Genomic DNA, 21,209 nt, shown 5'->3' with positions numbered 1-21,209 from the left:
CCAGGCTGAGTGGCTCAGACGGTTCAAGCACTGGTTTCATGAACTTAGCAGGCTCGATCCTGGCTCAGTCCGCTGGTATTTGAAGGTGCTCAAATACGACCGCTTCTGATCGGTAGATTTACGGGCACGTTAAAGAATACCAGTGGGCAAAATTCCGACACCACGCGTCTCCATTGGCACGTGAAGATTTATTATTATTATTATTATTATTATTATTATTATTATTATTATTATTATTATTATTATTATTATTATTATTATTATTGGGCGAGTTGGCGGTGCGATTAGCTTGCATCCGTCGAAAAGCAACTAACAATATTATTATACAAACTGTGTTAGTCTATTATTACTGACTATTATGTAAATAAAAGTTAATCGCCCCACGCAAACTTCGTAGCTCGTAATCTGTCAGAAAACACTAAAGAAAATTGTGAACTTTTAACAGGTCCGAATTATTATTAATAATATAATTGCAGACATGTCTCAGAAATTACCGAAGCATGTACTTACAAATTGTTTTACGTCGCACCGACACAAATAGGTCTTACGGCGACAGTGGGAGAGAAAAGGGATACAAGTGGGAAGGAAGCGTTCGAAGTCTAATAAAGGTACAGTTCCAGCATTTCCCTGATGTGAAAATGGGAAACTACGGAAAACCATCTTCCCGGGTACCGACAGTGGAGTTCGAACCCACTATCACCAGAATACAAGCTCACAACTGCGCGCCCCTAACCGCACGATCAACTTACTCTAAGCCCCAATGCCGGTCTGCGTAGCTCGGACGATAGAGCGCTGGTCTTCTGATCCCACCTTGGCAGGTTCGAAGGCGGCTCAGTTCGGTGGTATTTGAAGGTGCTGAAATACGCCAGTCTCGTGTCTGTGGATTTACTTGCATTTACAAAAGTACTGCTTTACAAAATTCTGGCACTTCAGCGTCTTCGAAAACCGTGAAAATTAGTTAGTGGAACGTAAAGATAGTAGTAGTAGTAGTAGTAGTAGTAGTAGTAGTAGTAGTAGGAACATTATTATTACGGACGTTTTAATTAAACGGGTCCGTTACATTACCTATCGGCACTTACTGTCCGGTAATTAGCCTTCTGTCCACCTCTGTGGTATAGTGGTTAGTGTGATTAGCTGCCAACCCCCGGAGGCCCGTGTTCCATTCCCAGCTCCGCCACGAAATTTGAAAAGTGGTACGAGGGCTGGAACGGGGTCCACTAAGCCTCGGGAGGTCAAATGGGTAGAGATGGTTCGATTCCCACCTCAGCCATCCTGAAAGTGGTTTCCCGTGGTTTCGCACTTCTCCAGGCAAATGCCGGGATGGTACCTAACTTAAGGCCACGGCCGCTTCCTTCCCTCTTCCTTGTCTATCCCTTCCAATCTCCCCATTCCCCCGCAAGGCCTACACAAGACCCCTGTTCAGCATAGAAGGTGAGGCCGCCTGGGCGTGGTACTGGTCATTCACCCCAGTTGTATCCCCCGACCCAATGTCTCACGCTCCAGGACACTGCCCTTCAGGCGGTAGAGGTGGGATCCCTCGCTGAGTCCGAGGGAAAACCAACCCTGGAAGGTAAACAGATTAGGAAAAAGAAGAATAAGCCTTCTATTAGAAATGCCCGGCGGCAATTCCATAGTAGACCGAGCTCGATAGTTGCAGTTCCTTAACTGCGGCCAGTATCCAGTATTCGGGAGATAGCAGGTTCGAACCCCACTGTCGGCGGCCCTGAAGATGATTTTCCGTGTTTTCCCATTTTCACACCAGGCAAATGCTGGGGCTGTACCTTAATCAAGGCCACGGCCGCTTCCTTCCCACTCCTAGCCCTTTCCTGTCCCATCGTCGCCATAAGACCTATTTGTGTCGGTGTGACGTAAAGCATCCAGCAAAAGAAATCCACAGTAGCTATTGTTCCTTCGAGCAATGTTCACGCATGGTTGCAACTACGGTTTTTGAAATCTGTCTCATTAATAACAATATTACTGAATACTTACAGCCTTTTCTTTCAGTGTCCACCGTCCTTTCATTGACCTGAAAAGTTTATGAATAAGCATAGACAACTCGCATTGTCTATTGTCAGAAATTCATCGTAGACTGTCGCAATAACAGCACAGAAATTTTGCGCTCATTTTTCATTTACTTATTAACTATTTCCTTTCATTTTGTCAGGTTGGATCACTGAGTAATGCCATTGACGTCTTATAAATCACACACAACTACACAATACTTTATTCGCACGTATGTGCTGGTGCGTATCTTCGAGGTCACTGTAAGGATCCTGTGTACATTTCACACAGAGTACCCTAGACCGGTTTTCAAGTACAGCAAGTGGCCTGGCACGTGAGTCATCCTCGCCTACTTGCCAAGCCTTTAGGGGAAGTGCACAACAACATGTGTTGGCCTGCGATAAGAAACAGGTTCAACAAGCCCTAGACTCTGCTACTGTACTTCCACTACGCGTGGACAGAATGACGTAACCGGCATATCCTGCTACGGCCGTTCAAAACACATTAGGTCCTGAAATATTTGGCTCAGTTATGGGCAAACTAATAGGACAAGATAAAAAGTACATAGCATATATTGTGAGATGTCTTTTTCTTTGCCGACTAGCTTAATATCTGCACGTATACACCTAACACCCTGTATATTGTGTCTGATGAAATCTATCATCAGGTAATTAAATTGCAACACCTCACATACTGTTATTTATTAAAATATGTATAGAGTGTTATTCTTGAAGACTCTATTGATCATTAACTTCTGGAAGTATATATGAAAGACTTATCATACTCGGGTATAGGATTAAGAAAGTGCCATGTACTTCTGCAGCAAACATTCATCATATAGTAGAGATATGGGTTAATTTCTGATCGTATCCTACTCAACTTTCCGTACAATGAATTACCTCGTTGATTTACAAGTGCCGTAACTCCTTATAAACTTCATAATACGTTTTCATACATGTTGGATATGGAATACCTATTAACTATCACACATGATTGTATCAAGTACATTACTAACCCTGGATTACGTCAACCTTCTTATTTTTATCTTCATATCAAATCATTTCTACTCCTATAGACGAAACAATGCATATCACATTCATTATTCTTCTTCATATTCATTCAATATTCATATATCACTTTCTTCACATCTCAATATCATATTTCTTCTTTCTCTTGCATACAACCTTTGACGCACAAAATTCTCTAACCATCATTTATCCACTTGATTAATCCATTTCATCTCAATCAATCTCTGTTTCACTTCATATTACTCTCATATCCTCATATAATTCAATTCTGATCATATCCGGCACTGTACGATCTCCATATTACAAGATATTAACCCTTACTCACTTATAATTTCAACTATTATATCGTTATAGATCTCATAATTCATATATAATAACCTCATTATTTGATTAAATGTCACTGCGATAGCACTTACATGTTATTCACTTCACGCATATCCTCGCCAAGGATTGGTTATGATATACAGATGACTACCTATTATCCCTGCATTTCGACACAAATATATTATTAATTCGCGCGAGTCTGACATATCTGATTTAATTTGAGGATCACAACGCCTCACCATTTATCCATCAACAAGTTAAAGATATTATTGAAATCTGCAAGATTTATTTAACTTCCTGCGCTAATAAAGACGACTTATCTTTTTCCATCCGCCCCAAGGGATTGCATTAGATGCTCCAGGACAGGTGTAGTTCGGGCACGGAAATATCATCCTCCCGCTGGTCATTAGGATGCTCTGGGATGGGTATGGTTCCTTTTCCGTCACCTCAGGTCAGTCTCCTCCGGACATCGGGCCATTGTCTTCTTAGAACATCTTGAAAGCCATGTCTTGCGCAAATGCAACAGAAATAAGTACAGATGAAGTCAATTGCGTCATGATACCGATTCCATAGTCTTCTAACACGGTAAATTCAATATCAAGTCCATCATTTTAACTTTAAATGTAATAACGCTTGTAGACTACCAAAATGTCTGACTTTGTTTCACCACCAGCTCCCAACGTTGTTCAGTTGAGCATCGTGTGTGTGCGCCGTGTAAGACCTGTTTGACACAGTGCGTGTTTAGTGCGTTGGTTCTGAACTGAGAACAGGAATTGCTATAATTGCTATTGTTATAATTGCTATTTTGATATGTTAATTTAATTATTTCCCGTATCCTAAAGATTTTCTTCTTGGTAAATGGATCAATGGTTATCCCTTGCCGATTTGAAGATGCAGTGTAAGCCTTTCTTGCTATCTTTCCTCTTAACTCGCCACTTTATTTACGGTTTCGTATTTCTGCGTTTTTCAATTAATATATGTATGTCGCAAATTTTTTTTCTTAAATCCCTTGAGTTTCTTTCCAGTCTTAACTTGCTGCTCGCGATATGTATCTCTATCTTGATGCGATCGTTGCTCAAGTTTCCTCTTTCAATTTGCAGTTTTTCAATAGTAGTGTTTTAACAATTCTTAACTTTTACTTATCTTAGTCACTGCAGCCTTGATCTTTCCTGCCTCGATCATGCCATATATTGTATTTTATTGACATAGATTGCTGAATTTATGCATCGTTAGTTCCAATAAACTATTAATGTCGGACAGTGAAATGGCACAGTACCTTCTGGTGCGATGAGGTGGTATCGATAATAGTATATTCGTTTTTGACCCTGTTCCGAAATTTCCAATTGCCGCGCGCTATCACTCAGCAGCTAGTTTTTCATGGGTGTGTTGAGTGGTGTCCGGACATTTGCAGTTACGGACATTTACGGTCCACACAAAATCACGGACATTTTGCGGTCACTGAGATAACGTGTGCCCACTCACAGAAACTCCCCAGGTGTCACAGGACATTTGCGGTCACTGCAGCAGGGAGTAGGACTCATTAGCTTAATCTCGGGGTATCCCCGTTAACCTGCCTCAACTCCTGCTCACTCTTTGCAGATCAGCATTTTTCTCTCGTGGTCATTATTTAGAGACTGATACCTTCAGACACAAACACAATTCTATATAGAAACTTTACATGGTTTTGGTAACATACAATTCTGTAGATGAAAAATAAATATATTCTATTTCCTATCCGGCCTCTCTTGGTCAACTCTTGTTCTCTTCCGACCCCCACGGTAAGATGTTTGTCAAGCCCAGGCAGTCTTACATTTTCACGTCCTTCGTGGCCTTTCCCTCTTTTTCCCTAGAAGAGAGTCGGACCTATTAGAAAATTTTTGTTGGCTAGTTTTAAGGAAGGATGGTGGCACCGTTCTACTTTCGCACAAAAACAGTAATCACCACCATAACGAAAAGGTCCAGTGGCTACCACGATACAAACAGTCACACAGATGGTGGTGGTGGTAATTATTGTTTTAAGAGGAAGTACAACTAGGCAATCATCCTCTATATAACACTAATCAGAGAGAAAAATGGAAGGGGTCCGACACTTCGAAAAATGAAGGTATCGGCCAAAGGAAGAAAAGGGCCACGAAGGGCGTGAAAATGAAAGACTCCCTAGCCCTCGCAAACCTAATAGCGTCGGGGTCGGAAAAGAACAAGAGTTGACCAAGGGAGGTCGGATAGGATAGATGAAAGTGAGGAGCCTCGCACAAGTAAGTGGAAGCAATGCCAGGACTCAGCTGAGGGCCCCGTGGTCGCCAACCCACGCTCCAAATTTCAGAGCCCCTGGGGCGAGTCACACAGATATACAAGCTCGTATATTTGATATGTAAACTCTAATTAATTAAATTAAATTAAATTAATATATTTATTTCTGGTAGTCTAACGTCACGCTAACATATTTTTCGGAGAAAATGGGATGGGAAAGAATTAGAAATGCCGGACTCAGTGGCGCTTACACGGTTGAGGTGCTGGCCTTCTAGCCCCAGCTTGGCAGGTTCAATCCTGTCAAACACGCTGCCAAGTTGGGAGCCCCGGGGCCCCATTTAGTCGCCCCTTACGACAGGCAGGGGATACCGTGGACGTATTCTTCTTCTGCGTCCCCCACCCAAAGGGGGTCACAACCTCCAAACTCGAGTACATACAATAATTTGGTCGACAGTAAATTATATGCTTTAAAATGCTGATTCCCATCACACTTTATCCAGGCTTTGGACTGGCATAATGATTGTATTAAAATCATTTTGGCGTGTTTAAAATCAGCTGTAACTAAGTTTCGTCACTTACTTTTGTCCGCTTTAGGTGAGCGTCGTTATAATTTTGTTCCTTTGTACATACCTATTTACATTAGGAATACCTGAAGCAGCAAGAATATTACGCTGGTTTTTCTACGTAAGAAATTGTTTTTAAGCAGGACCTGATGTCGCTGGTTTCTTCATATTTATTAAGGGTTCATTCAATCCTGTCATCTTTCTTCACATATTTCATCTTTCTTCTCTTACCTTCGACAGTGAGCTCCAGTTTCAGGTACATGCAGTTCGTCACCTCTGCTTTCTTCTTTCAACAAACCACCAAATCGTCGAATCGAGGATGTGGATGTGTGATGTCATCACTCTGCAGCATTTGTTGTTCGATGTCGCTTTTTGTAACAGCTCCACATAGTGATTGGTATCTCGCTGTTTTCCAGCCATACGTCTACAAAATAGTCGAAGAAGCCAGAAAGTTTTTCTGTAGAAGGAGCCTGAGAATGTATCACCAGCCATCCCTCACTGCGTCATCTGGCTTCAAAAATGCCAGAGCACCACACATTCGGATGTGGAGATGTACATCTTCACTCTCCTTGTAGTCGCTCGTCAGGCTAAGTTCCTGTACTTTTTTCCACAGACTTTGCTTCATGTGAAAAATACAGCCACTTAACTCTGCTGACGGAAATACTTCTCGTAGTGCTGATAACGTAGCTGCTTCGAAGTCAATAGTGATTTTCTTAGGATTCTATTGGGGAACCGCTTCTAAGATAAGGTGAAAGAAACGAATACAAGTTGCTTTCATCACTCCGACCTCCAAGGTCTGCGTGAATGGTGTATATCTGGGCGAACTGTTTGCTGAAACTCTTAAACGTGCCATCCATAAAAAATTGCGCACAATGCCTAAGATTTTCTCTACCTTTTTCGGCACTAAAAATTATAATTCTCTCACCCATGCCGTCGTCAGCTAAAAGAAACGGGCTGCCTTAACGCCTCTTCATTGAGAATGATCAGACCACTTGTTTTTGGCTCTATTTGAAGTCCGCGGGCTTGATTTCGTTGCCGACGCATTGTCCATTTTAAAGTTTCTTGAGCTGCATATCAGTGACAAAGTCGTAGCCCCTGTTATGCAGATCACTCCTGCACGTAAATCTGTGATAGGGGAGTCGCTTCTTCTCTTGCTCTCTTCTTTGCCTCTTGAACCTGCTTTTTCACTGTGAAGGCCGCTTCTTCAGGTTGTTCACACTGATGAACGACGGTATGAAGTATTTCTTCGCCTCTTGTCCTCAGCCGTCCTTTACACTTGTTCTTCTCCCTCACACACACACAGATGACGATACCAGGTTGACTTACCGTATACTCTCTGTACATACAACCTTTGTAAAGTGCGCAACGATTTTCCTGATTAGTAACCGCCAACTCCATTACAGCACACAGTAGTAAATACAGTACTCACACCAGGAAGTCTCAGTATAGAATGGTGTCTTTGGCTGAAGGTATCAATCTCTAAATAATGCCCGCGAGAAAAAAATTTTGATCTGCAAAGAGCGAGTAGGTGCTCAGGCAGGTTAGCGGGGATACCCCGAGATTAAGCAAATGAGGCCCACCCCCTGCTTCAGTGACCGCAAATGTCCTGTGAAAAGTGGGGAATTTCTGGTTTATCGCAGTGACCGGAAATGTCCGGCGACCGCAAATGCCAGTGACCGCAATTGTCCGGCAACCATGTTCAGTATGTAGTGCGATTATCGATATGCCTGATTTAGTTTGGGTGTATATTGAGTTTATGTTGCGAGTATCGATATATCTGATCGACAGTCACTTCTGCTCTAAACGGGGTAAAACGTTTGCGGAAACATACCGAATAATGGCGATTTACCAAGACCGAAGAAAGACTTATAGCTGAGATCGAAACAAGAAAGTGTTCGACGGTCTTTCTTTTTCCTTTTGACATCAACGGTGTCGTGCATTACAGAGTCCTTCCGTAGGATGGAAAATATCAGTATGGAAAGACCAGTCTTCTGGTTTTACAGCTGGAGCTCCCAAAATGCGCCAGCTGATCGCCGTTGATTTGTAAATTTTTTACCAACATGAAGGTAATTTACGTCTCTATCTCCCCCTACTCTCCTGAGCTAGCCCCACCAGACATTTTCTCTTATCCAAACTGCTATTCATCATGAATGGACGACGATTTCACTCAACTGAAGCAATAAAAGCTGACCTGCTCGCAATCCCCCAAACTGCCAATTAGGACTTCTTCCATAACTGGAAATGACATTAGGAACTTTCTCTTAATGGAAAAGGAGATAATTTTAAGGAGAAAAAGCTAACTAGAATTATTTGAAAAGTTGAGTTATTTTTTGAACAGGGCTTGTATCTATCTATGGAAAGGATTATCGTGCAGAAAAGACGAAGGAAAGTTTAGTGGTGAGTGGAAAGTGCAACCCGCATCTACATTCGCAGAAAAATTAAAACTGACATTACTTTCATCCTTGTTGAGAGGTGCGTGTGAGTTCTGTTCGTAATATTACCATATCTACTTACCTATACATTTTCGGGGCCCAAATCCAAAGGGTATGTATGTATTGGGTTTGATGTTTTTGATGTTTTCTTCATTGAAGCGTTCCGGATCAAACTTGAATGGGTCTGGGAAGTATTCTGGGTCATGATGCAGCGCGTAGATTGGTATCATCATCACCTCGCCAGCTTTGACGATGAGTGGAGCTTCCGAGGGGGACAGAGGTATTGAGCAGTTCTTCTCGCACACACGATCTATGGTCATCAGCGAGGGGTACATACGTAACGTCTCTGAAACACAGATCACGTATGGACTATTAGGGCAGGATTGCCAACTGAATACAGTGAATACCTTATACTAGGATGCTATTCCGTATGGGACATTCTATCCAGGCTTGTTTTGATTGTGCGGACGTAGGGTATAAACGTATGTGTCTAAACGTATTTTTTCAGCAGGAAGCGTTAAACACTAACATCAAAAATCGAAAATTTATCATATTAAGTTACTTGATGTAAATGTGCGAATAGAAATTGGTAACATAACTGTTAAGTCTTTCAGTCTATCAAACACAAAATACAAATTTATGTAAAACAGTGACATACTTAGAAAAAAAAACTTTTTTATAAACAACAAATATACATGTTTCTTTCCCTTCGATTTGTATCAAATCAATTTATGTCGTACGAACATTATGAACAATTCACCCTGCGTAAAATTGTCACCGTTTATGACTGGGTGATTATTAGCAAATGGAAATCGCCTTTGAATTTAAACACACATTTTTTGCATTCAAATGGCTTTTTCCACTTGTTCATGATTTGTGACGAGTTTTTGAAACGTAAACAATTTTGTACATATACACACATGATATTAAAAGTAATTTGATAGAACCTGAGGATGTTCTTGTGTAACGAAATATGTAATTCTCTTATTAATGCAATGGTTTATTGTCCATGTATGTTCTATTGTTTATGAAGTTGTATTTTGCATTGGACAGGCAAAAACTTAAGGTTATATTAAAAGCGTCGGCAATGAAAGAAAATACTTCAATCCTTACATTAACAATAATATGCAAAAATGGACACACTACAATGACATGATGGAACATAACAATTTATTATCATCTGCGAGGTACGAGTCTTATGTATTTTTGATCAAAACATTGGAAAAGGTAAAGTGATAATTAAGTGCATGTAAGTATTTCTCCTTTACTGTACCTGTATTACAGTTTTGGTTAATCCATGAGAAACATCATCATAGAACTTGTGAAAATTCTCTACTGAAAAATTAAAACGATTTACATACTTTCAGATGGTTTTTGGCGTATGTTACTATAGTCACGTCCTAGTTTGGAACTATGGACAACGGCTGAGTGGTCTAGTAAGTGGTCCTGAGAGTCGAGATAACAGCTGGTATGGAATAAGAGTGGGGCCTCCACGTCACATTCTGATTCGTGGCCCTCTTTGTGCCAAGCGGCTAGGACTAAATAATCCACGGGTTCCTTAACCAATTAGAAGAGAGGTTCTCATAACTTACCGAGTTCAGAATATTTTAAATAATCCTCGAACCTTTGCGAGTAACGGATTCACACTTCAATTCAACAGGCGAGGGAGTCCTTAAAAATGACTTGGTGAACGACAGTCTTGGAAACTTGGAGTCACCAGGGCATATGTTTCACAATTCGACAGGAAGTTTGGCGTCGGTGGTCTATTGTCCGCAAGCTAAAATAAGAAAAAGGGGTTGCTACCGGGCGCGCACGACCTTCACGTACATGTTTCAGAATCAGGGAATGATAGAAGACAATGGCAGAAACGAGCAAACCACATTTTAGAAGCCCGACACGAGGCTGGAAGTCATATGACACGAGTTTAAGTAAGTGTTGGTGACGTGATGATTTGAACCAATGAAAAGGAATCATCTTTCAATATTGGCAATAGATTGGTTAAATCGAGAGATGTGCCCTGAACGAGCATAGGACAATGTGTGTGGAGGCGAATAATAAAAGTGACGAGCGCGTGGGTTAGCGGTCTATTCGACAGGAGTCTTCGAAGTAGACAAGTCGTGAGAAGAAGTGTCTACTTACCGCGCGTGCGGAGTTAGGGAAGCCAGCAAGTCTTGATCGTATGTTGGGACATTGTTACACTAGCTCTATATGCTCAGACTTTACTCTTCATCATTAGAAGCGATCTAAAAGTATTTGTAGGCATGGAGCCTGTAAGAACAATGCCGAGATAATAACTTGATCATTACGCACTAACAATTCTGGGTGGAAGTGAACTTGAAAAATTCGACATTTTAGCGTCTGTAAAATTTGGTGGAAAGGAAACAATTCGATATGAACATTTACACGTATAGTGGCGTGCCTATTTCAAGTTTATACTTGGGTGGAGTAAAGTAGATTTTCTTAGGACACGAACGCTTGATAGACAGCACAGTTTCTAGTCCAGCATTGTGTACTGCTACCATATGTAGAGTTGTGATACAATACAGGAGAAGTGCGGAGTGAGAGGGAAAATTGACAAAGTTGCAGTGTTAGATAAGCAGTTAGTTGTCGCACGGCCGAATGAGAACTGGTTTTCACGGTCATGGGAAACTATCACCGAGTGTTGAAAACACAGGGCGCCAGGAAATATTCTCCGCAGCACCTACGTGCTGCTGCGCGAGGTGGCATCAGCAGTTAAGTTGTTAGCACGGCTGTTGTTTGTATCAAAACAAACAAACAAACAAACAAACAAACAAACAAACAAACAGTAAACTTTGTACTCATCACAGCAATTCATAACAGATGCTGGAAGTGTTTTCCTGGTGTTCGAGGACAGACTTCAACACGTCTACACATATTGTCGAAGACGTTCACTAAAGTTTCTTGAGTAATGAACTGCACATAATTAATGATATTCACTTTAAGTTCATAAATACTTTTTCGTCAGTTAAAAGCGTCGGTCAGCCTGTTCCCAGTACATCGTGAACTGAGCCGGTCACACGAAATTTACTTATCAAATCCCGAACGGTATCCCCGTTTGGACACTTTGAATTAGGAAACCGCGCCTGAAATTTTAATTTTGCATTTTCTGTAAACCGATTGCCTACGCGAAAAACATATTCCAACAAAAACACTCTCTCTTCAGTAATAAACATTACCGCTTGTATTCTGTTGCACTATTCCAATAATCTATCTGAACGCTCGCTTAAAGCAATACACACTGACTATTTCGACAACCCACAGCTCTCACGTGTGGCCTTCCCTGTACTGCTATTCTGTTGACCTTGGCCTGGCGGCCAGTGAGCGAGACAGATATGACACTATGCTGCCACCAGTTCTGCTGATGCTCCCTTACGCAGCAGCACGTAGGCACTGCGGAGAAATTTCCTGACGCCCGTTAGTATATGACAGGTTGCATTGACCCAGCTGTAATACCGCGAATGAACGGAATGTTGTAGTCAAGTTCCGAACCACCAGAGGCATCAAGACGTCGGGAACGTGATTCTACGCCAGAATGGAGATCCACGGACCTCACGGGTTTCAGTTTGAAGACATCGCAGTACAATGGTCGGCTAGAAGGAATGGGAGTCGGAAGACAAAAGACACGGAGTGGAATCGACAAAAGATGAGTATTAGATTTGCAGTGTCATAATGTACTTGTGCACGTGTTTTAATGTAGCAAAGGGGATAGGTTAGGTTCATTATTTAATTTCAGTAGGTTTAGCTGTTGGTTAGGAGGTCTTCGTCCTATCTCAGTAAACTGTAGGTTAAGCTTGCACATTTAAATGTAAATAACTGTAAATTACATGCGGACTGATTACATGAGGTCACAGCTTGCCTTTCTTATTATTGTAATTTTATAGCTGAGCGGTTAGTGTCATATTTTATAAGTCAGATCCTTGATTTTAGCCATAATTCATCATTTTGTATTCTTTTGATGTTCAAGACGCAGTAAAGGTCTCGGGGCTTATATGTAAATGTAAAAGGGATTTAAAGTAAAGTCAGGACATACTAGATTCAGTAGATAATGGAATTTCAAAGTGTGCGAGAACATGCTGTCACGTTTTTCCGATTTATTGTATGAAGTATGGATGAGTATGTGTGTGTTAGTGGAGCTTGGATCCACGACCTTTGTTAGCGTTATCTTCATGCTTATTTGAATGTATATGAGTATACTTTGTGGCTCCACTAGCTCCTTTCATTATGGGTGTGAATTTGTGATTGGTTCATAATTTCCTTGATCGCAGTTTCGTATTTAAAGTTCGGAATATTAGAATCAGATTTCTTTAAACCTTGTCATAATTAGTATTATTTTATTATTATTATTATTATTATTATTATTATTATTATTATTATTATTATTATTATTATTAATGTGATTTTCTTGAGTGGTAACTTTCAGATTTTCAACCACAAATTATGTCTATTTCTAGTTGTTGTATTATAGCAGAGTCAGCCATTTTATTTAAAGCTTAACTTAAAGAGCGTGACTCCTCTTGTATATGACCAGCGCGGTATAGATTATTTTTGTGAGAGCGAAGTAAAACGACTTCATTTATACTTGTATCAGATTTGGCAACTTTACAACATGCGATATATTGTGTGATGTTGAGTAACGGAACGAGTCCCTCATTCTTAAAGGCATGCATTTTCATGTTTGAGTAACTTGCCTCGGGTAGACATGAGAGCAGCGTGTGTTAAGGATTGGATCCCGGATAGTTTGGGTACTTGCTGCAGTTTTGGCAGACTGTATCTCCGCTCTTGAGTCATTCGTCCGTGTGCTAGGCGGGGATGATTTGTGTTTCTACCGAGGAGAGTTTGTATACCGGTGTATTTTGTTAACTTTCTCGGTATTTGTCTATGTCACTACGGTTGATGTTGTAGACGAGGCTTTTATTGCGCGACACCTAGATTTTGACTAGTCCTTAATGGTACGACCTCGCTGAGGGTTATTTGTGCCATGCTTTTTCAGAGACCCACGTTGAGTTATGTGATTTTCTTGAATTTTGTGCCATGCATTTTATTTTAGGAACCCATATTGATTTATGCTTGATGTTGTAAGGTCCGCCAGATGATTTATTTTGTGTCATGTAATATTTTTCAGGAACCTCCGTTGAATAGGGAGTGATTGTTCAAAGTGTAATATTTATCTCATCAACATTTTCCATCGAGAGTGTGTGATTGCGAGTTGCCTGAATGCGGCATGCTTTCCTTGGTGATGCCAGAGAAATATGACAACATGTTCTTGTTCTTTGATTTGTGTATACTTTCCCATTTATGTGATTGTTCTTGTGTGTGGCTCCTACCCACAGGTGATTTGTGTAAAAGTGGTTACTCGTTATGAAAGTGTATATATTAGTAGAATGTTTTACCACTCAGCGTATATTTTATGTATACAGTTAGATTCGTTATTTTCACCCCGAAGCGCATTAAAACACGTTTTTATTTTAAGGTAAAATGTGCAGGAAAGGGGAAATACTCATCTAAAGTGGGAAGAATTAACAAACCAGCCAGAAGTGTGCGCGTGTACGCAGGTCACAGTGTAATAGTTCAGGAATTTTTCTTGCTAAATGTTAAGTATGTGTGTCGCATACACTTGATTAATTGTAATATTGTGTATTGATCATCAAGATGAATTTTATAACCATCGAGAAAGATCTGAGTCATGTATTCCTTGTCACATTTGATGATATTTGATGATACACTTGATTAATTGTAATATTGTGTATTGATCCTCAAGATGAATTTTATAACCATTGAGAAAGATCTGAGTCATGTATTCCTTGTCACATTTGATGATACTTTTTGCTATACCTTTCGTATTTCTTGTTTATTTTTAATAAACGTATTTTCCTCAAAACAGACGTCATGCCTCGACTTGCATCATTTATAGCTTTTAGTTCATCTCGTCTCGTCCATATTAGATATACAGTATGTTCCCCATCAAATCCAGGGTGTGATTTGTAGTTATCTTCGTAGTTAAGTTGTGCGAACTGAGCACGCCTGGGAGCGACTGACTCGTCTGGGGCAGATTACCTTGATGGTAGGAAAAGGGGGCAACATACAACAGAAAAAGCTTATCAATTGAAATAAAATTAAGAAAAAAATAGACGCACATCCAAAGGTGATTTATGTAAATGAAACTATCTTCAGAACTACTAATACATATTAAATTGATAAAATACGTAAGATAGAATGTGTATAAATAAACAATATCAAGTTATTAGCCATTGGAGATAGCTTCAAATAAAATAGTTTATAAGGAAATCGAACCAGTATTGAGCACAAGTGTATCTCATTGTTTGGACATCTTATTAGAATACTGAAAACTAGAATTAGTAGAACAATAATAGAAAAATTACGGAATAGCAATACCAGGATTAAATGGATCACAGAAATTAAAAATAATATTAATGAAGTACAAATAACACTAAATGATCTCAAGAACAAAACAAACACAATTAAAATTCTCAACGGCTCACATGTGAGACTACAAACGAAAATTAATAAAAGGGCAAAACATAGAGTGTTCTCAACTGAAGAATGGACGTCGGCATCTGAGAGGATGAGGATATATTGTAAGAATAGGAAAGCTAAATATTCTCTGTATAATTCACTGAAGCGGCCCTATGTTGTTCATCTTTACATATAAAATAAGAATTTTGTCTGTACATTAATCAGAATTTAAAAATAATGGTATTTATATATAGGTCGTGTCCACAGTAACAAGGAAATGAACTTTTTAATTTTCCGTAATTTCTGTCTGTCTGTCTGTCTGTCTGTCTGTCTGTCTGTCTGTCTGTCTGTCTGTCTGCCTGTATGTGTGTATGTACGCGCATCACGAGAAAACGGCTGAAGATAATTGAATGAAAATCGATATGCAAAGTCGGGGAATAAGTCCCTACAATCTAGGTCATAAACATTTTTATTCACGCTGAGTGAAATGGTAGTTTAGGGGAAGGCCTAAAATTTAATTTTCAAATATTTGTTATTAATAGTCCTATCGATAAATACTACATAACTAAAGTTATACAGTATCAAATTTCCGATCATTTATGTCTTATACATTTTTACCGTACCGGTTATGATAACAGAGATATTCATGAATTTGTATTGCGCCGAGTCACGAGAAAATGGGTTAACAGAATCTAATGAAAATCGATATGTTAAGTAGGGAAATAAGGAACTACAGTCTACGCTATAAATAATTTTGTAAGACGCCTCAATATCACAGAGTCGAAAGAAAACTAAATGTGAAGGCCTACAATATAGAAAGCTCATAAAATTGATCAACAATAACATTTCGTTAACCATTGTTTGTTGTGATGAGCTTTGTATCTTCTGTTGCCACTCATCTCCGATAGACGGGATTACTGCTGCGTACTGAGTATAAGAGCCTGCCTGAATACTGGCGGTAAGTAGATGGGGAATTAGGTCTCTCTCTTCCTTTTGCATGCCATTCCCCTGGTTCATACATTTTCTGGTACGCAACACACTGGTTCATCATAGCATTCAAGCTATTCAGTCCCTACTCTGAGGCGCTCCTGGAATGAGCACTGTGCACATTTAACGGAATAATGGCGGAGGAGTGTTCACGGCTGCCTGCGGCCTGGTCATTCCAGCACTGGAACTGTTAGATTGACACCATAGTACTGTACGTTAAAAGTGAGAAAATGTACGGTTTTTCATTGCTTTAGATCGCTAAATTCCTACGGACGTCATTGTAACGACCTATGTTGACTTCAGTTGGAAAAACCACAAAGACAGTCTTTCTGAGAATTCCGTAGCGAAGCACAGGTTCATCAGCTAGTAAAATATAAAATAAATAATAAAATAAATAATAAAATAAATATTTATTCTGAATATAACAAGTCATGAGTGTCAATTACAATGTTCATGTCAATTGTTACTTAGACGTTAAAATCATTAGCTATATTTTTAAAATTACTTCCAGTGACATAGGTCACATTATAAAAAACATGACTATTATTACATTGTAGTGCTAATTAATAATTATTATTATTTTTGCAATAACATGGAAAGGTTTGATCAGGCGACAGGGAAACCTTTCTGGACTGTAATAAGAAATTAGAAAGGGAGGGGAAAAGGCGATGGCTAGTGTTTTGGGAAAATCAGATGATCTCATAGTTGATCGCAGGGAATCAATGGACAGGTGGAAGGGATATTTTGAAAATCATCTTGGCGTCAAAGTAAATCTTCCTGTGGCAGACGTGAACAACAGCGTTCATGAGGAGGAAAGCAACGAGAAAGTGGAAGGGATAGTAAAAAAAAACTATTTTGTCATAAAATAGGAGTAGATGAAATTAGATCTGTAATTGTAAAATATAGTGGGAAGGCAGGGATGAAATGACTTCATAGATTAATAAGATAAGGGTGGAATGTTAAAAAGGTATCTTCTGATTGGACGAAACCTATAATTGTTATCTAGCTTCCTATCTGCGATTATAAGCAAGGGAATAGAAAAGATTGCAACAACTATGTATTTTTATCACTGTACCAGGCACAGCGTTTACTGACATTTTGGAGAAGAGCGTGCGATCAATGGTTGAGAGTAAGTTGGATGAAAACCACCAACCAGTGTGGTTTCAGATCGCAGATGGGCGGCCTGGACCAGATTTTCTGTATGCGTCAAATGATTGAAAAATGCTACGAGAGGACTTCTTGGTTCAAGGTACTTACAGGGGTTAGGCAAGGCTAAAGTATAACACATTCGTTGTTCATAGTTTACATGGGTAGTTTACTAAAAGGTATGAAGAGGCAGGGTATGATTCAGTTGGATGAAAATATAGTAACTAGTTTGGCCTATGCTAACGACTTGATCTTAACGCAGACAGTGCGAAAACTTGGAATGTAATATCTTGGAACCTGAAAATTGGTGCAGTGAGTATGATGTGAAAATTAGCTTTCCCAAGACTAAAGTGACGTCAATTGGGAGGAAACCTGAGAGAATATGAATGTAAGGTCGGGAATATAATCCTGGATCAGGTAGATCATTTCAATTTAGGAGATATATTCTCCCAGGATAGTGATACAGTAAGTGAGATAAATCAAGGTGCAGCAAGGCTAATGCAGTGAGCAAGCAGTTGCAATCAACGCTATTCTGCAAGAAAGTAAAATTCCGGACGAAACTATCTATACACCGGTTTGCTTCCAGACCAACTTTGTTTTTCTGGAGTGAAAGCTGGATGGACTCAAAATATCTGATTCGTAAGTTAGAAGTAACACATGAAAGTAACGAGAAAGATCGCGCATACAGACAGGTGGGAACAATAACATAGTAATGGCGTATGGCTTTTAGTGCCGGGAGTGTTCGGGGTCATGTTTGGCTCACCAGGTGCAGGTCTTTTAATTTGACACCCGTAGGCGACCTGGGCGTCGTGATCAGGATGAAACGATGATGAAGACGACACACATACCAGGGCCCCCGTGCCAGCAAAATTAACCAATGATGGTTAAAATTCCCGACCCTGCCGGAAATCAAACCCGGGACTCCTGTGACCAAAGGCCAGCTCGTTAACCATTTATCCATGGAGCCGGACATGGGGACAATGGCAGGAGGGTACTCAGATGAGGAGATAAAGGCTATGTTAGGAATGAACTCGACTAATGCTAGGGGCTTTACGTCGCGCCGACACAGATAGGTCTTATAGCGACGATGGGATAGGAAAGGCCTAGGAGTTGGAAGGAAGCGGCCGTGGCCTTAATTAAGGTACAGCCCCAGCATTTGCCTGGTGTGAAAATGGGAAACCACGGAAAACCATTTTCAGGGCTGCCGATAGTGGGATTCGAACCTACTATCTCCCGGATGCAAGCTCACAGCCGCGCGCCTCTACGCGCACGGCCAACTCGCCCGGTGAACTCGACTAATGAAGCTGTTCACACAAACCGGTTTAAGTGGTGGGGTCATGTGAGGCGAATGGAGGAGGATAGGTTAAATAGGAGTTAAATTAATTTGGTAATGGAAGTTAAGAGAACTAGAGGTAGACGAAGGAGATGATGGTTAGACTCGGCTTCTAATGACTTAAAGATAAGATGTATTGAAGTAAATGAGGTCCCGCAGTTAGTTGCAAATAGAGGATCGTGGAGACGTTCAGTTAATTCACTGAGACTTGCAGACTAATCGCTGAAAATCATAACAAACTATAATGATGATGTGTGTTTATGCATAATTTTCATTTAGAATGCAGCATGCGCAAATGAAATCACAGCAAAAATATTCTAATATTAATTTCTGGGCACTGGGTACAAAATGTATAAAAAAATTCAGTAATACCCTAACGAATTAATGGAAGTTCACCGTGGCATAAAACATAAACGTATATGTGTTTCTTACTCAATGAAAATTATGCATTTTTACAACTCGCGCACTTCTGACCGAGTGTTATCTTCAAAGTGAATTGTGCTAAGAATTATGACTTTTAATCAGTGGTGAAACAATATAAATGCTATTATTTGTCATGTTAACCTAAAATTAACATTGCACTCATCGGTTTTTGCCCGATTGAAACAGATTTAACAAACAACGTAACTGATGCATATAATTTATAGGTAAAATTTATAAATTGTAAGATTGTAAATTATTGGATAGTGATACTCGTATCCTGGTGGGTGCGTTTGACAAGGACCTGAAGTGTTGCGTAAGAGTGATTCCTTTTGTTAACAACCTCGGATACCGAGCTCGATAGCTGCAGTCGCTTAAGTGCGGCCAGTATCCAGTATTCGGGAGATAGTATGTTCGAACCCCACTGTCGGCAGCCCTGAAAATGGTTTTCCGTGGTTTCCCATTTTTATGCTTGGCAAATGCTGGGGCTGTACCTTAATTAAGGCCACGGCCGCTTCCCTCCCACTCCTAGCCCTTTCCTGTCCCATCGTCGCCATAAGACCTATCTGTGTCGGTGCGACGTAAAGCAACTAGCAAAAAAAAAAATCAGAAATATCGAGTGGAGTTAGTCGTAATGTGTAACCATCTTGTACTCTGAAGAAGTGGAGTATATCAGTATACAGCCAAATCAGTTAAGTTACAGAACACCCTTTCAGAAGGCAGGACGGACCTCTTTGTGAAAAATCACTTTATTCCATTTTCTCAAGGCATCTCTGATTACTTTTATATATTTAGACACTTTTATATTAATAATAATGGCGCGTGGTTTCCGGAGATTCCTGATGCAGGTTCTTCGAGTTGAAGCTGTATTGGCGACCTAGATGTCAGGCCCTTTTAAACACCAAGCATCAAACATTATTTGAGACTAGAGTTAGTTACCATGAGTTTGTTCCCATATCCATTCTTCTAAAGTTGGGTGAAATGGAAATCGGAGGTGTAATTTCAACATTACCGACACTAAAATCCTGGAGCATCTTAACAGTGTGATTCATTAGTTTGAAATAGCCATCTATAAATCCGTATTTATGCGCACTGTATACTTAAAGTACGAATCTGTTCGAAGAGTTTGAAGGAAGTTCCCTCAGCAGTTCTCCGCTTTGCGTGTGCTACTGTAGTGTATTGTGGTAATAAATTCCATCATTTCAGATATGTGTTTATGTTAATAGCAAAGCAATAAACCAGCAAAGTAGTGATTAGACTACCCAAGCGGCAGGTCGTTGTAAAAGTGCACTGTTATATTATTTGAAGACTGCATGTCATATTCGAACGTTCCAATGGTACGATTAAGTGAGGTGTAGATATGTGTAAATAATGTTTGTAATTCATAATATTCGACGATTGTAGAGTGTATTCAGTCATCACATCGTCAATTAGCGTGCCTGTGACTCCAGACATTCTAGAACATCGAGACCTTCTACATTTGGGCTATTTTGGGACGTAGTACTATTGTGATGGCCTCAAAAAAGTAAATCACGCCGAGATGTGAAGTGGAACATTGCTGTATGGACCTGGATATAACCATGCCTGGTTAAAAATGGAAAGGTCCGTCAAAATGAATAGATGAGTACCAAATTAAAAGTGTATATATGTGTTCGTGTACCCACGGGAAGAGTATGGGGTGGTCCCGAGCTGATCCATTTGTAAGAAAAAGAAGAAGGTGATGATGATGATGATGATGATGATGATGATGATGATGATGAAGATGACGACGACGCCGAGGGACGATAATTACCACCACCGGATATCTGCCAGTACACGTATGATGCTACTATCTCACCTGCTAACACCATGTCCAGGTAGGTCATCTGCCGTATAGTTTCATACGTCATTTCCTTAGCTCCTCCGTCACCCAGCACTGAGTCTACCTCTTCTTGAGCTCGACGCTGTACTTCAGGATGCGTAGCTAGAAGATAGCAGATGAGGAAGAGCTGGCTCGACATAGTTTCGAAACTTGCGAAGTAGAAGCTCGAGGCAATAGCGGCAAACTCCATAGAACTAACTAAAATACAAACAATAAAAATAAGATTTCATTAACAACGAATTTAAGAGCAAGGATAAAAGACAGCTGGGACTAGCAAGAAACGGTTCAGTTAGAGTTCATTCATGCAGAGAGCCATTGGGAACGAGGATTGTTATAGTCACGGGTTCAGTGAGTGCAGCTGAGGACAGT

The 21,209-nt window shown here is 40.2% G+C and overlaps 1 protein-coding gene across 1 annotated transcript in view; it reads right to left on the bottom strand.

Annotated features, from left to right (window-relative positions):
- LOC136875944 (cytochrome P450 9e2) overlaps positions 1-21,209 on the bottom strand; it is a 152,545-nt gene that overhangs the window by 11,934 nt on the left and 119,402 nt on the right. Inside the window, exons 8-9 of the mRNA XM_068228271.1 lie at positions 20,817-21,038; positions 8,681-8,944 (exon numbers count right to left, since the gene is read on the bottom strand). Coding sequence (XP_068084372.1) covers positions 8,681-8,944; positions 20,817-21,038 — 486 coding nt within the window. The remainder of the gene's footprint in view (positions 1-8,680; positions 8,945-20,816; positions 21,039-21,209) is intronic.

Source organism: Anabrus simplex, chromosome 6 (genome assembly GCF_040414725.1).
Source record: "Anabrus simplex isolate iqAnaSimp1 chromosome 6, ASM4041472v1, whole genome shotgun sequence".
Taxonomy (NCBI): domain Eukaryota; kingdom Metazoa; phylum Arthropoda; class Insecta; order Orthoptera; family Tettigoniidae; genus Anabrus; species Anabrus simplex.
Note: the sequence above shows the minus strand (reverse complement) of the source record. Positions and strands in the feature narration are given on the sequence as shown.